Here is a 14,785-nt window from a genome sequence, read left to right on the forward strand (position 1 = left end):
AGATCATAGAGAACTCTCACAGAGATATTACTGTATGGCCTCTTAGCACCCTTAACAAATAACTTGCTGCCGCCTGACTATTAAGGATAAGTTTTGACTGTCCTTTGGTTATCTCATTTCTTCTCCCATATTTTATTCTGCAACTTTAAAAGACAGCTGTCTCCCCAGAAAGTAGAAGGTCACTTACGAATTGGGAAACGGAACTGCTCTGAGGCCACATTCTTAGTTGTATGAGAACCTTTTCCACTTTTCTTTACACTCAACAGAAGTGGATTAATAAGCTTTTTTTATTTCTTCATACTTCTTAGTTACTTATAGGTCACATTTTAACAGTGTTGGTACATTATGGGTTTAAATGGTATTGGGAAGGATTATGAATCCTAGAAAATATCTATGAATGATTCCCATTGCCTTGCCTCTTCTAGTCTGAAGCTTTCCTACCCACACTTTTAATGTGCAGTTAGGGTTGATCACAAAGTCTTAAGCAGAGATCCACAGAGAGCAGTTTCTCCTTAGCACAAATCAGGATGCATATATTTGGCAGGCAGTTTCCTGAAGGATATTACGGGAGAGCACATCTCAATCTGGGAGGAGGATGGATTGAAAGGAAACAGGAACTGGCTTCTATCTTCAGTAGTGAGAGGAGGAGATGCCTTGCTCCATAGGCGTAGGAGCCAAAGCAAAAAAAAGCAGTGATTTCAAAGCATTCTTCTTTTTTCTCTACTGCAAATTCAAATTAATCACAGGAATTCTCCATAGGAAACAGAGCCAAAGTCTTGAAATCTTTGCAGCAGTCAACCTTCCTTTATAATTTCTAAAAGATAAAACACGGACAATACATCCCAGGCAAAAAAGCTGTATATTGTATTACAAATTATTTCCTCTGCTACTGGCAGACCATAACTTAAAATTGTACAAGGAATATGACTGAGATTGAGACTTACAGAATTTGTCTTGAAAATATATTCAAGGTGCGTTTATCTAAAGGAATAGATTTATTGCAGAAGTTCCCAGCAATAAGCATCCTGAAGCCCATGATGCAAAACAATTCTTTTCAAGTACCTGATTTAGATAGCCCTTCAAAATATAAGTTCAATCAGCAGACTGCAGGCAGTTTGCCCTTCTTCCCACAACTCTTAATGTACTTATTTTATGGTTCTCTAAACAGAGTTCTACTGCTCAAAACCAGAATTCTTGATTTAATGCGAAGTGTCTTCACAGCTAACCAAAATTTTCAGCTTTTTGAGGAAATATGTAGGTTAGGATTTGCCTCTGGCTTTCTCATCTCTACTCTGCTTCCTAGGTTTGAAGATTTCTGCCTTAACTACGTTTGCTTTATAACCTTAAACTACAGCTCTGTAATCCCCAGCATTCATGAGTGTTAGTTTGTGACAGGCACATCTTTTATGTCACAAAAATCAATGTTTGTAGACAACCTAGTCATTAGACTGGCCAGTTAATAATGACATACATATATATTACTCAGATTTTTGAAACATCGGAAAATAAACACTTTGCCTTTATTTTCCCACATTTTACAGTTGATGCTGTTTATGTGGATTTAGTGCTCACCTGCCTTACAGAGTAGGCAAAAAAGTGTTGCAGTCGACAGCCAAAGCTGTCATGAAGTACAGAGAAATGGTTCCTTTTGGTATGGTCTCATTTCCCCTGAGGTCAAAGGGGGTTTGTACTGTGGGTTTTAATGAAGCATCCTAGACTGTTTTCTCACCAAAGCTCCTAAAAATTTCAAAGCAGGGTTTTGCAGAGAAATTTAATATTAAAAGGAGGCTTGGCAAGTGCCACAGTCTCCAGACCATTAAATTGCTCAAACGAAAGAGCAGCAAGAAGAGAGCAAAGAGGCAGTCACCAGAACTTCCTGGGGTTTTGGTGACTCAGGTCTGAAGAACCATTGACTTCAATCAGCAGTTCATTCTTAGGCACCTGCAATGTCCACCCTCCCACTCTGCTCCCTACAATCTAAAGTAATAGCCTCTTTTCTCTGTTTTTGACCAGAAAAAAAAAAAACTAAGATGGACAAACAAAGAGAGGATGAACTGATTCAGAAGATCCACAGACTGGTACAAAAAAGAGACTTTCTTGTAGATGATGCAGAGGTGGAGAGATTACGGTAAGAACTAAAAGCAACTAAACTTAGGGAGGTTTCATAAGTCTGGTACTATACTGGAGTGACAAAATTTACATTGACATTAATGCGAGAAAAGTGGTCCTTTAAAACAAGAAGTCAAAAGCCTCCTCCTAGTTCGACAGGAAAAACATTGAAATCAGAATTACTCTACTTCTGTGGCTCTTTAATCATGAGATGACTGAATCATTAATGGGATAGAGCAGGGTTTGGTCTCACTTTCCTACCAGAAAAATGTCTGGGCATTACCATTAAAGAGAGAAGGATTTTTGTTGCTACCAGAGGATCCTCTTGGCATGAGTAGACATGAAATAGAATTTTACAGTTTTACTTTGTAGACATCTAAAATTTGCTTTTTCTCTATTTTTAAACAAATTATTAATGTGGTCAGTTTTCATTATTACTATGATCACTCTGCAAGTGGTGATAAAAAAATGAGAACACAATTGCTAACTCATGTCTACCTAACCTAAAGCATAAGCAAGTTCGTAAGCCTAAAGTTGCTAAGAAACCTGTGATCTTCCTCAAAAGTTCATTTCCAGCTGTTGCACTGAGATCCAACTCTACAATCATATTTTTGCTATTATTTTCCCTGCCTATTTCTACAATAAAGATTCAAGGCTCATCAATTTATTTATCCTTAACAACAGTATCTCTTCCAACGCATTTGAATTCTAAGCAAGCACAGGACAGAAGAGAAGAAAGCTTGCCAGAGTCCTGCAGCTGATCAAAGAGAGCTAGCCAAAGTTGGCAGCTGACAAGAAGCCTGAGCTAGTAATGTAATCCAGAGTTCTCAACTGCTAGTTTGATGTGCAAGTCACAGAAATGTCAGCAGCAGCCAGACAATGCAGAAGCCTAATTGTAGGTTGCTGAGAATGTACTGCTATGCACTATGCAGATGCAAATACATTAATGTCAGTTCACATTTGGAGCAAAACCGGAGGCTTTTCTTTAGAACTCTTGATAATAAAAACCTGGTTTTCCTCTAAACTGAGATGTTCAATCAGTGAACTCAATGTTGAAGTTAACAAAATAGCAAAGAAACTAATATGGAAATATCCTCAATAGATACAGTTAATGTTAGCAACACCATCTTTTTATTTTGGGTCTAATGCTCTCAGCTTCAGGCAAAGAGAAATACATACTAACAGCAGAAGACCATGAGATCCAGCCTTTAAAAATAAGCACTATAATCACAGCAATATATATCCTCTGCTCCACTTTAAGTGGAGTATCATGAAGCACTTGTGAGGCCAGCTTAAAATAGGTGATACATTATGGTTTTAATCCACTGAGTAGGAAGTATAATGAATCCAACAGCATCAGGAGACAAGAATTGTGGTGAAAATTCTGCATTCTACAAGAATTTTGTTACTCTTTTTGTTTATGCAAATATTTTGCTCTTTAATAAGCATAAAAATTAGGAGTTTCTAAAAACAGCAAAATAATTTCTTTACTAGTGATTTGATCCTAGCTACTCTAGCTTTTACAGCCACCATTTATGGAGAAAACATTGTTATGACATTTATTTTTCTTTTTTTCCAGAGAGAAAGAAGAAGACAGAGAGATGGCTGAATTCCTTCGCACCAAGTTAAAACCCATAGACAAAGCTACACAATCTCCTACTAGTGAGTTCCTAAACATTATGAAAAACAAGAACAGTAGGGAAAACACTTTAAAATGGCTTTGTATGTTTTAAATATGCAAAGTACATTTGAATACCCACTGCCACAACCTGCTTTTGTAACACAAGTAGATTATCTTTTCCAGTCTTTTTCTCATCTGGTTCTGTAGAAGTATCACAGTATCACAGTATGCTAGAGATTGGAAGGGACCTCGAAAGATCATCTAGTCCAATCCCCCTGCCGGAGCAGGAACACCTAAAGTAGCTGTGGAAAAAAAAGCCCTCTTCAGATAAAACACTAGGATATCTGAAGCAAAGTTTACTCATTTACAGCAAGCAAGATGGAAACTAGAGAAAAGACTGCAAACTTCCACAGGTGCCCCAAATTTCTTATATTTACCAGAATAAATAGGCTTTTCCATCACCTCAACCCAAATTTATGGATCTGCAAACACATTTCTCAGAAACTAAGCGGATTATATAATTCCTTGGAAGCTTTTAGCTGCGATTTTTAAACAAATACAGTCACCGTGCTCTAAAAGTTAACAGGGTCTGACCCGTCATAAACTGAGCTCTTAAGCAGGGAGACAGTCAAGTGCAAGTGGTGCCCTTCTTAGTGGATTTGGTCCGTCAACTGCAGAGGTTTGTATCCAAACACACTGCCATTTTGCACAAATGATCTTAAAGAGTTTCTAGAGAGACGTGGAATGACCATGAAGTTCAAGTACCAGGTTAATAAAGACATTTTAAGATGCTTCACTAATTGTTTATACCCCTTTAGTCACAGGGAGCATATCTCATCTCCCTTGTTAACTTCCTTATGTTGCCGCTTTTAAATACAATGTTAAAGATTCTTTTCACCCTGAAAAATTAAAGTCTACCTTTATCTTGCTCTCTTAATTACAGCATCCAAGGTGATGAAAGAATAAACTGTAGCAATATTTTTGTTTAACTCCTTAGTTGTTGGGGTTTAAGCATAGTAAGATGACTTTCTGTAGAAGGACGTATTATCTGACTCTAAGGCTGTGAAAAGGGACACCTGGATTGAACAAGGAGCAAGAAGTTTACTCCCCCTCCCCCACCCCCCAATGAGATGTCTGGATTCTTCAGCCAGTTGGACTCCACATACCAGCTTGGTTACTGCGAAGTGTTAGAAGTACTGTTTTAACAAGATATTTGGGGAAGACGGGGTTTTGGGTGCAGACAGCAGGAAAGGCTTGCATTGTTTAAGCCAGAAGTAGGAAGAAAGAGTTTGACCAGCTCTTGGTTTTAATGGTGTCTTGTTTTGAACATTGCAGGCAGCCCAGCAGAAAAGAAGGCAGAACCTCCTCCAAGCAAGCCCACCATTGCCAAGGCAGGATTGGCTATTATTAAAGATTGTTGTGGGGCCACACAATGCAACATCATGTAGCTCTGGGCTTTCTACCATGTTTGTCTTTTTAAATGTTTTCATTGAATGAAACTGTGTAGAGTGAGGGGAACTAACAGCATCCTGCTAACAGAATCAAGAGCAACTGGTACAACAGTTATGTATGGAATGTGCAATGGCAGGTTCTTCACTGTTGCATGGATCACTCAACACGCATGCCTAAAAACAAAAGAAATATATATAGTGGCTGTCCAGTGACCAGAAAAGATCTGTAGTAGAGTCAACAAAAACACCCCACGATAGAAGTGAATCAAAAGAGGGTATATTTCATGCAGTAAGGTGTAAAATGGCAATTTTAATAGGTCAACACTTGGTAAGAATGTTGTACACTTTTCCCTTTGACAAACTGTGCTCAAAAATTGCTAAAGTACCCATTTTGGCTACTTTTCAAAACAAAAGCCACAGTAGTATATGCTGTATATAGCACAACTGATAGATGAAGCAATTTCAGGATAACTGATGTTGCATACAGAGTCTTTATCAAACTACTATGATCTTCAACTACTTTGCTGTGGATTTTCACTTCAAATTCTTTAGAAAGAATGAGGATCAGTGACGATGTTGCAAGTAGAGAAAGATTTTTATATCCCATGTGATTCCTAAATTACTCAAGTCAGATTAATATTGCTTACACCAAAAAAAAAAATCTGATGAAGCTTTAACAAGCAGAGCTACAGTAACTGCAAACAGATGTAGTCCAGAGTTGTACCATTTCTGTTTTAGATTTGCACCTCACATGGAGTCACAGAAATATTTACCCAGAGAGTTTTGTCCACTATTAGAAGTTACATGCAATACAACATTATGTAGCACTGGTAGGTTGCTGGGAGGAGAGTGGAAGACAAACAATTTAATATTTAAACAACACTTAAAACAACTATTAATTGCATATGTCATGACCACAAGAAATACAAACTTTCAAGCATAGGAGAACAGTAGTCACCCAAGAAAAATTGACCACAAGACAAATATACAAATACAGAAGGAGATATTTGTGGTAGAGAGATCACATTCTACACAAAATGGGTTTAAAATTAAGGGAAATACAGAAGGACTTACCTGTGTTTCACTACTAAATGTGTTTCTGGTCTCTATGCAGATTAAGCCTTGTGGAATCTAATATATTAGCTGTCAGTAGCTGGTTTGTCTGTGTGATGGTACTTCATATAAATGTACTGTGATAGGTGTAAATAGTAAAATAAATGTATATGGATCTAATGTGAAAATCTCAGGCTTAGAAATAACAGATAGCAAAAAGTTCCTAAAATAAAGTTCTTCAAGAGGAACTTCCATTTTTTGAAGGCAGTTAAGTGACATCTGCACTTCTATATAGAAAGGAACCACAGCTATAGGAAAGGAAAGAAATAGCAGCAGTTACCCAAAAAGGCTAAACAGTAATTTATTTTTTTTTAAAAGAAAGTACCTTTAAATTCAAGAAGATATACGTAATGTAAAGTAACCCAGACTATTCCTGTACAAATAAAACCTAATCCCTAGCATCAGACTGATTCAGTGAAGAAGACTTGTTTTTCCAGAATAATTTGTTTCTGTATTGCAGACTCCCTTGAGACAAAGAACCTATGCCACTAAGTTCCTCAAGGTTTAAGGACCAAGGAAGAAAAAAAAAAAACCCACAAAACGATTCCACTAAGATATGTCACACTTGTACTTGCTTTGACCAAAGACACAGGAAAAAGGACATCACATATCCAAAGGCTGAACAGTCATATATAATTATTGCATCCTTGTTAATAACATGTATCACCACATTAAGCTCTGTAGCTGTTAATAGCTATTGTATCTGGTATGGGTTGGACTCTCTACAGCACCTGTGTACATTAACAGTTATGGAGAAAACTGCTTTTAAGGAAGAGTAGACACTGGAGGGGAAGAAACACCCACTGGCTTCTGGAAAATTCAGCCTCTTGAATTTGCTGGTACCCAATTAAGATGTCAGGAATTATCAATATCCTAAGGCAGATGTTCAATGGCAGTAATAAAGGCAAATGGAAGTTCAGAAAGAACCTGTAGTGAAGCACCAAACTTAAAGCCTTAGAATCAACTGTTACAACCAAGTATTGTGAATGCTAGTAAGTAAAGGGTCCTGAAGAACTTGGCACACAGTTTTTGTAAGGCAAGAGGTGACTTAACACACATCAGTGTTTAAACCAGGCTGTGCTGATGACTGAGGTGATCCGTGCATGCTGCACAGAATCTGTTCCTTTAGGAAGAAAAATGAAATCAGTAGAATGTAGGTTTGTATGAGAAAACTTTTACTAACCGGAAACAGAGCTAGTCATTCCTGGGATTCAACACTCATGACTAGGCTACAGAGCTCCCTTTTAATTAAAATGAAGAGAAAGCGCAGCAAGTATGAATATGTAGTATTCATATCCAGTTAGCACTGGTAGCCAGTGCCCCAAAAGGACCTACCTAGAGCAGTGTTAGTGAGAGTGAACTTCATTTTCAGAAGTTCTAGCGTGGCTCAGCTGAAAAGTTTTCTTTGTGCGAGTTTGTTTTGCTTTTAGTTAGCAAATGCTTCAGTTCTGTTTCTATTTGGGTGGGTTTGAACAGCTAGCCTGCAGTGCAGCAGTGGTTCCTTTAGAAGGGGGTGATGCTGCTTAGCAACAAAGTCCTGGATTTTTTCAGACTGAGGTCAGACTCTCAGCTGTGTTCTGCAGTGGCTTAGTGTTGTCCATCCAGAACACAGTAGAGCTCTAATGGCTTACTTTTACATATAACTGTTGTAAATTGAACAAATTAAACTTAAGAAGGAACTATGTGTGTAAGAATCTTGGTTCTTGTTTTTAAAAGTCAGACTAAACCCCTGAGTACTCCCAAGAACAATGAAGGGCTTTGCAGCTTCCATGATCCTATGAACACAGCACATTATTACAGCAACCCCCATATGTAAAATCAGTAGAAAGTATCAGACAAGGATCTTTAGGTGATTACATCGAGTAACTGACATAATTTCAGAGCTGATTTTCAGATACCTGTTCTTGTCTGCAAAGAAAGAGGGACGTCAGTTGATCCAAAATCTCTTCTGGACATCCTGGCTGTTTATCACTTCAGAAAGAAAGCAAGGCATCAGAAAATGAACAAAATAAGGTGGATTTGACACACTGCTCCTATATGAACGTGGCTATATTCAGGAAAGGATCCTGGTCTACTGAGAAAAACAAAGTGCTGAAGTGCTATTTGTACTAATCACTAATTCTACCAGCAAATGGTTCTCTTGTACCTTCACCATGGCCTACTGAATCTCTTCAGCAAAGTTAAAACGTATTTCCAAATAAAATAAGCTGCTGTGTTATACCAAGTATATGTTTCTTCCTGTTACTGAACGAAATAAGTGGTTATGGAATAGAGTGGAATGCACTTACTGTTCTGCTACACTTTTCAAAAATAATAAGATGATTATTCTGCAAGAAAGGAATCATTTGGTGAGTTAGTGATGCTATTAGAATACAAATAAAAGGATTTTGTCTCACTGAAAAAAAAAACAAGTTTCTGCAGCTCCACAAACAAAACCACCAAAACCCCCAATCCCATTACACTTCTAGGTGACTTTGAAACCTCACTACATACAGCCCAGAGCACTGCACAGATTAGAAGATAGTTTTCAGCCCTACATTGAGAAGATAAAGTTCCCAACATATTTGGGTATCAAAACCATTGCCAGTGCAGAAGAGTGTAACAGCAATTGAAAAAAATAATACCCAGCACTGCCTGATGTAACATACTAATGTAGGGCACTCTGGAGATCTCAGTGACCAGAGGCTACATGGGAATGAGATGTAATCAAGTGCATTGAGGTGTGGATCTCATGTTGCTGCTTTGCTCTCACTGCTCCAACCTTCATCCTGTGGGAAGCAACACAATGAAATCAAAGCTTATATTAACTAAGTTACCATGTTGAGAGTCAACTAGGAACATCCGTCACCAATTGTATTATATCATCTGAACAAGAATGCAGGCTACAATAGGGGACTGCAAAAGGTAACTAGGGCATGCTTTCATCTTTGTGGCTGGTGACAATACGCTCATGTGTGCTTGAAGCTTTGTCACACTGTCTTCCTAACACAGGCATAAAAGCACATTTTCATCTGCTACTAAGCAGGTGGTTGAGAAGTTTTCCCAATATTCTGTTCAGCTTGATCTCAAACCATGCCACTTGGAACTATAACATTTACAGCAGATTGAAATCAGTGACTTCAAATTACAGAGTTCTGTGTAAGGTGTGTAGAAATACACATATACTACCCACGTCCATACTCCCTGTCTCTGAAGCAGTTAAAATTTTTACTGGCATTTCAGAGACGGCTCCTGGAAAGTAAGAGTTTGACTACCGGCTACAAAAGCAAGAAGATCTCAGACTCCTTCTGCAGTTAAAAGTGATGTATTTGCTTGCTTTTCTTAAATCCCAAGAGTTCCACTGATCGGAGCTTTCACCTCAGCCTCATGATTGTATCTGAAATACAGGAAAAAGTTGTGCTTTATGACACCACTAGTACTGAAGCTTTTGTAAACACACTTATACTGGTACTTGCCTGTGTACCTTCAGGCCAGAAACCCACTCTGATGAATTAGCTTTGTTTCGCTGGGCAATCAAAGCTGCTCTAATAAAACACCATAAACACAAAAGCTCCTTAGCTACTGGACAGCATGGGAGACTGTCACTGTAATCTTATCTTCTGTAACTAGCACAAAATAAACCTGAGTGACAAAGTCTTAAAACCCTCAATCAACTTACATTGAACAAATACAGGTCTATGGAGAAGTTATACCTGGGACACAAGATTATCTAATGAACTGCAACTACCACAGGCACTGTTGAATACGCTCCTCCTGAAGCACAAGATCACGGTGTCCCTATTAGCAAAATCAAAGAGACAAACCACGAGAAAGCAGCAGGGCAATCGTTACCTCTATTTACAACTGCTTATTTTAAAACTAAGTGTATCAACTAAATGAAAGATTCAGCTTCCTCCTGGGAGTCATGAATGTGACTACAGAGTTGAAATTAAAATCATCCACTTGTTTCTCAGGCGAGTTCATGCTGTTAGATAGTGACTGATGCCCAAGACAACCCACACAAGTACATCTTCCCTGCAGGCAAACAAATGACAGATTCTTTCCTACAAACACTTTCCCTTTCAGGATCCAAGTAAGACCATCTTGAGTAAGATTCTGCTGTCTTATTAACTGTGCTGCAGGAGCCTCAGTACCAAGACCATACCCAACTGTGACAAAATTCTATGCAAGTTAAAAGTGAAATGTATCATGAGTTTCAGCAGGAGATTTAAGAGATCATTTATACATCTGAAGAAAGTTAAGAAGTAGAAACATACGTCCTTAGAAAGCGATGGCAGAGTCCAGAGTCAAACTGAGGGTGGGTGATCTTGACAACAGTGCAGTCTCAAAGTGCCTCAAGGCAGACAGTAAGGGAGCTCAAGCGGCATTCCTGGTGTCCTTTCCGACCCATCAATATATACACTGTGCCCAGGACACCCAGAACCTTGATAACAGTTGCCATAAGATTTCAGAGCTGGAACATCTCCAAGAACTCCACCCATGCCCAAAGGTGTCACAGCAGCACAGCTTCAGGACTAGGACACCTCAGTGACCAGGCCTTACCCCATGCTGCTCCCAGCCTGTTTGCTAAAGCTGCAGGTGAGGGACCTGCAGAGTTTATGTCACAGCTGATCAAATAACTGCTGCCCTGATGAACATTCAATCTTAAGGCTTGGGCTTCTACCAAAAATTGCTTCAGGTATAATGGGAGAGTAGTGTAAGAACACTCAAAACCAGCAAAGATAATGCTCACTAATTTCTTGTTCTTGGAATCAATTACCTCATCTCACCTACACCAAAGTAGTCTTGGGGCTTTTTTGTTTTTAACCTGTAGTCTTTATCACACAATGTTTTCTGGCAGAAAGTCCTTTTTATTACTTTTGAATCCAATAACCGAAAGGCTGACTTCAGACTTGTGCCCACAGCATGACATACAGTAGCGCGTTGACATCCAAGTAACCATCTGACCTTCTGGAATGCCTGAGGCTTTATCACATCCTGTACCCCAGCACCACAGAGTAAGGCTGTAGGCGAGTCTGCTCAGCATTGCTGTATGTGCCATATACCAAGTAGAACAGCATCTGGCAGTAATACAGGTTCCAAATCTCAATGTGAAATGAATGTCAACTCAAAATAAGCCTGCAACAGCTGATGTTCCTCACCTGAATTAGCACAAACTTACTTCTGGCACAATGTCATAGCTCACAAATTGCTTGGCTTCTGAGCTGGCAAAGGCTGCTCTATAGCCTCCTTAGATAGGCATACAAGGCTTGGTTATAATCACTCCAAAGCCTTATTTGGCACAGATATATTTTAAAGGAAATATTTTGAAGGCTTTTACTTTAGAACTGTAAAGCTCAGCAGATTTGTTTCCAGAGGGATCACCTGTATCCTCATGAGTCATAGGAACACTCCAGTTTCTATCATTTGTCTTGGGACTAAGAACGATCCCTTCCAACACAAAATACAGAACTAAGCACCAAAAGCATAAGTCAGGTATTTTTATGCCTTGTCTGTACCTACAGAGACCATCTGTAAAAGCAGGATGATCTTGGTACAGGAACATCTCGCTCAACTTTTCAGATGGCAAACTATCTTAGTGAGGGCAAGGAATTTATGTATCTATCATCTTGCTACAGCACCATTATACTTCCTTGCAGGCATTACACCTATGCTTTGGGCAAAGTCCAGATTATCTTGAAAGACCTGCAGTATATGGATCCTTCACGATACTGACCACAAGCTTTTGGAAATACTATTTTCAGAAAGTTTTCCTATTCTTCCCCTAATCCATTTATGATTATTTCATCCTAGCACTCTCACCTCCAAAAGCACCTTGGAAGTTTCCACATATTTGTCACATTCCACCCTCACATTCCCCTCCCACACCTTTAAAAAACCCCACGAAATATGAAAGAATCTCTGGTTAGAGGAATACAACCTGAACTGTTCCTCTCCCTCCCTTTGCATAACTTGATTTTCTCCAAATTCCCTTCATATATTAAATGCTTATCCTTTTCTTCAGGTAAAATTATTTACCTGCAGTCTGATCAGGTGCTTTGGTCTCACTGCATAATATCTGTACTATCTTCTTTATTTCAAGCCTGTTGGTAACAACCTTCAGTCATCACTTAAGACTCTGGTCCCAATACATTCGAGATACCCTCAAACGCACTTCAAACTGTCCCTTTCAGTACAACTAGCATGGTTAGGTTTCTTCTGTCAAGCCTGTCGCTAAACTGTTTAAATGCTTAGGAAAAACAAATAGAAAACTGTCAGTGGCTATTGGCAAAAAAACCTCAAACAAATTATCTCCTCCTTAGCCAGCTATTCTGGATACAAGGCAGCTGAGGGTGAGACAGGACTACTGGAGCATATAAAGAAGGTCTTAAAACTGATTTATCTTCGAGAAGCCTTTTTTACTGTAGAGAAAATGCTCGTAAGTACCTTGAAGGGGCATCTCAAACTCCCTGTCAAATGGCATTCACTAAATCAATCTGTTTCCTGTAGCATATGTATAGCACTATGAACCATTTTAATAGCCACCTGAATTAATATTTTCTGATTTTTTTGCATCTACATAATATTAAACATAAAACAGTCAGTACAAGAAAGAATTCTACATTAGAAGCAACGTGTGCTGGAAAAGTATCACAGAATGTTTTGGGGTTGGAAGGGACCTTAAAGATCATCTAGAGACATTGTACCTTGCTCTCTGAACACAACTAAACTGTGGGAAAATACCAGATTTCTCTAGGTATGCCAATTGTTCCATAGCACACATTCACTGTAAGAGATCATACTATACATTAATAAAATGGTGACTATAGTACCTCAGCATCTTTCTACTGCCACACAGACTGAACAGGTATCAAGGTCAAGCTCTGAATGAAACGTCACTTAAAGGTTTTCAAACTCAAGTTTTCAAATGCACAAGAGATTCAATATTTAAATGGCAAAAAAGGTTAACATGTTTCAAGGGTTGAAGACAAGAAATTGACAAGAGTAAAAGGAAGGGTTACTCCCAGACTGATAAGCAAGCTTCCTAATACTCAGTTTTCAGTTGCTTGCTTTCTGTAAACAGCTATCTAAGCAAAGCAAAGGCAGACCATGTCTTTTTCCTCTAAGAAATCAGTTTTTCTTTCCCTGCCAAAATCCTGAGACTGTTGAAAATACAGAAAGCAATCTGCTCTTTGTGACCAATGCCCTCAGCCTATTCTACAGAGGCTGCTCTCTTTCACCCCCAAAAGCTTTCCTTTGTCCAAAGGAAAAGGATTTTATCAGCTCCCCTTTTCAGAAACTTGAAAGGTTAAGAAGAGAGAACATAAGGCTGTTTCTTAAGTCTGTCATGCTTCCTATCAGCATTATTTCACATTACACCTGAAATGTCAGTTAAGTACATCACTTCCCTAATGCCCTTCTCTGGCATTATGCCCAAGTTTCTCCTCCTGCTATTTTTAATTACAGTTAATAGAAATAGGAGTTAAACTACACTTCACCAGGTAATTACACTCCATCCTGTTACATTATGGCAGACTAAACAAGCTGTACTAATTTAAGAATTAAAAAAAAGTCCAGTTGTTCCCATCATGACTTGAAACTTTTAATTTAAACAATGGCTTAACATGAAATGAGAATGAAAGCAGTGGGAATGTCTGCAGCAGATAAAAACATTTTAAAAGAAAAAAAAATCAAACTCACCTTTTGAAGGTAATCACATACCAGGTGCTATGAAGGATTTTACTCATGCATGCTTAAAACATTCAGAATTACTGAAAGAAGGAAATTACAGAGTGGTGATTATATGGTTTGTGCTGTTGCTTGAGACACTAGAGGAAGTTCTTACAAATTGCCTGCCCCTCCTCTAGAAGGGTGGTATTTATTACACTATTTACAGAGAGGTTTCTGTTAAATAGGCTTAGGCAGTTACTTTAAAAGTATTTACTGAACAAGCAAGTACTCTGCAAGGTCAAGTGTACCCTCACCTGCAGCAGGCCTGACATTTACTCTAGCAGACTGTTCCACTTAACAGTTCCATTAAGTGAGAGGATGTAACAAGACCACAAAGAGAGAAAGTCAGGAGCAGCTCATCAGCTCTTTACTTTTGTCCACAAAGCTGTGAGATAAGAGAACAGTCCAATTTAGTTGCAGATCCTTTTAATTATTCTGAAGTTCAAAGCACTCTAGTGAAGCTGCTAAAGAAACCTGCCTGCCAGACCTGTTCCTGGAAAATTACTACCTTCAGTAAGCTGGAAAACAAGGCCAACTCAAAAGTGATTTGTTAACTTTATTGCACAGTAACACTCCATATGACATTATTCACATCAATTTTTACATTTCAAAGTGAAACAAGAACTCAGGAGAACACCGTACTTCAAACCTGTGCCATTTACACTCCTTTCTTCATTTCTCTCTTTAGTCTGATAAATAGCAGAGTTTCTTTCTAAAGTAAACTCTAAATGTTATGTTGCATGAAGAGATACCGAGTACATCTGCTAGCAGCTGAATTATA

General features: G+C 38.6%; 2 protein-coding genes across 2 annotated transcripts in view; one reads left to right on the top strand and one right to left on the bottom strand.

Moving 5' to 3' along the window:
* The window catches only part of BMERB1 (bMERB domain containing 1), a 48,485-nt gene extending 42,071 nt beyond the window's left edge, over positions 1-6,414 (top strand). The window contains exons 4-6 of the mRNA XM_057407214.1: positions 2,014-2,128; positions 3,689-3,771; positions 5,066-6,414. Of these exons, the coding sequence (XP_057263197.1) occupies positions 2,014-2,128; positions 3,689-3,771; positions 5,066-5,178 (311 nt within the window). The 3' untranslated portion in view covers positions 5,179-6,414. The remainder of the gene's footprint in view (positions 1-2,013; positions 2,129-3,688; positions 3,772-5,065) is intronic.
* The window catches only part of PDXDC1 (pyridoxal dependent decarboxylase domain containing 1), a 103,718-nt gene extending 89,271 nt beyond the window's left edge, over positions 1-14,447 (bottom strand). Inside the window, exon 1 of the mRNA XM_057407096.1 lies at positions 13,975-14,447. The gene's annotated coding sequence lies outside the window, so the exon portion shown is untranslated. The remainder of the gene's footprint in view (positions 1-13,974) is intronic.
* Positions 14,448-14,785: the final 338 nt, after the last annotated feature.

Source organism: Pezoporus wallicus, unplaced genomic scaffold, assembly GCF_028554395.1.
Source record: "Pezoporus wallicus isolate ANWC-B61680 ecotype Strahan unplaced genomic scaffold, APGP_CSIRO_Pwel_v1 contig_8000, whole genome shotgun sequence".
NCBI lineage: Eukaryota > Metazoa > Chordata > Aves > Psittaciformes > Psittacidae > Pezoporus > Pezoporus wallicus.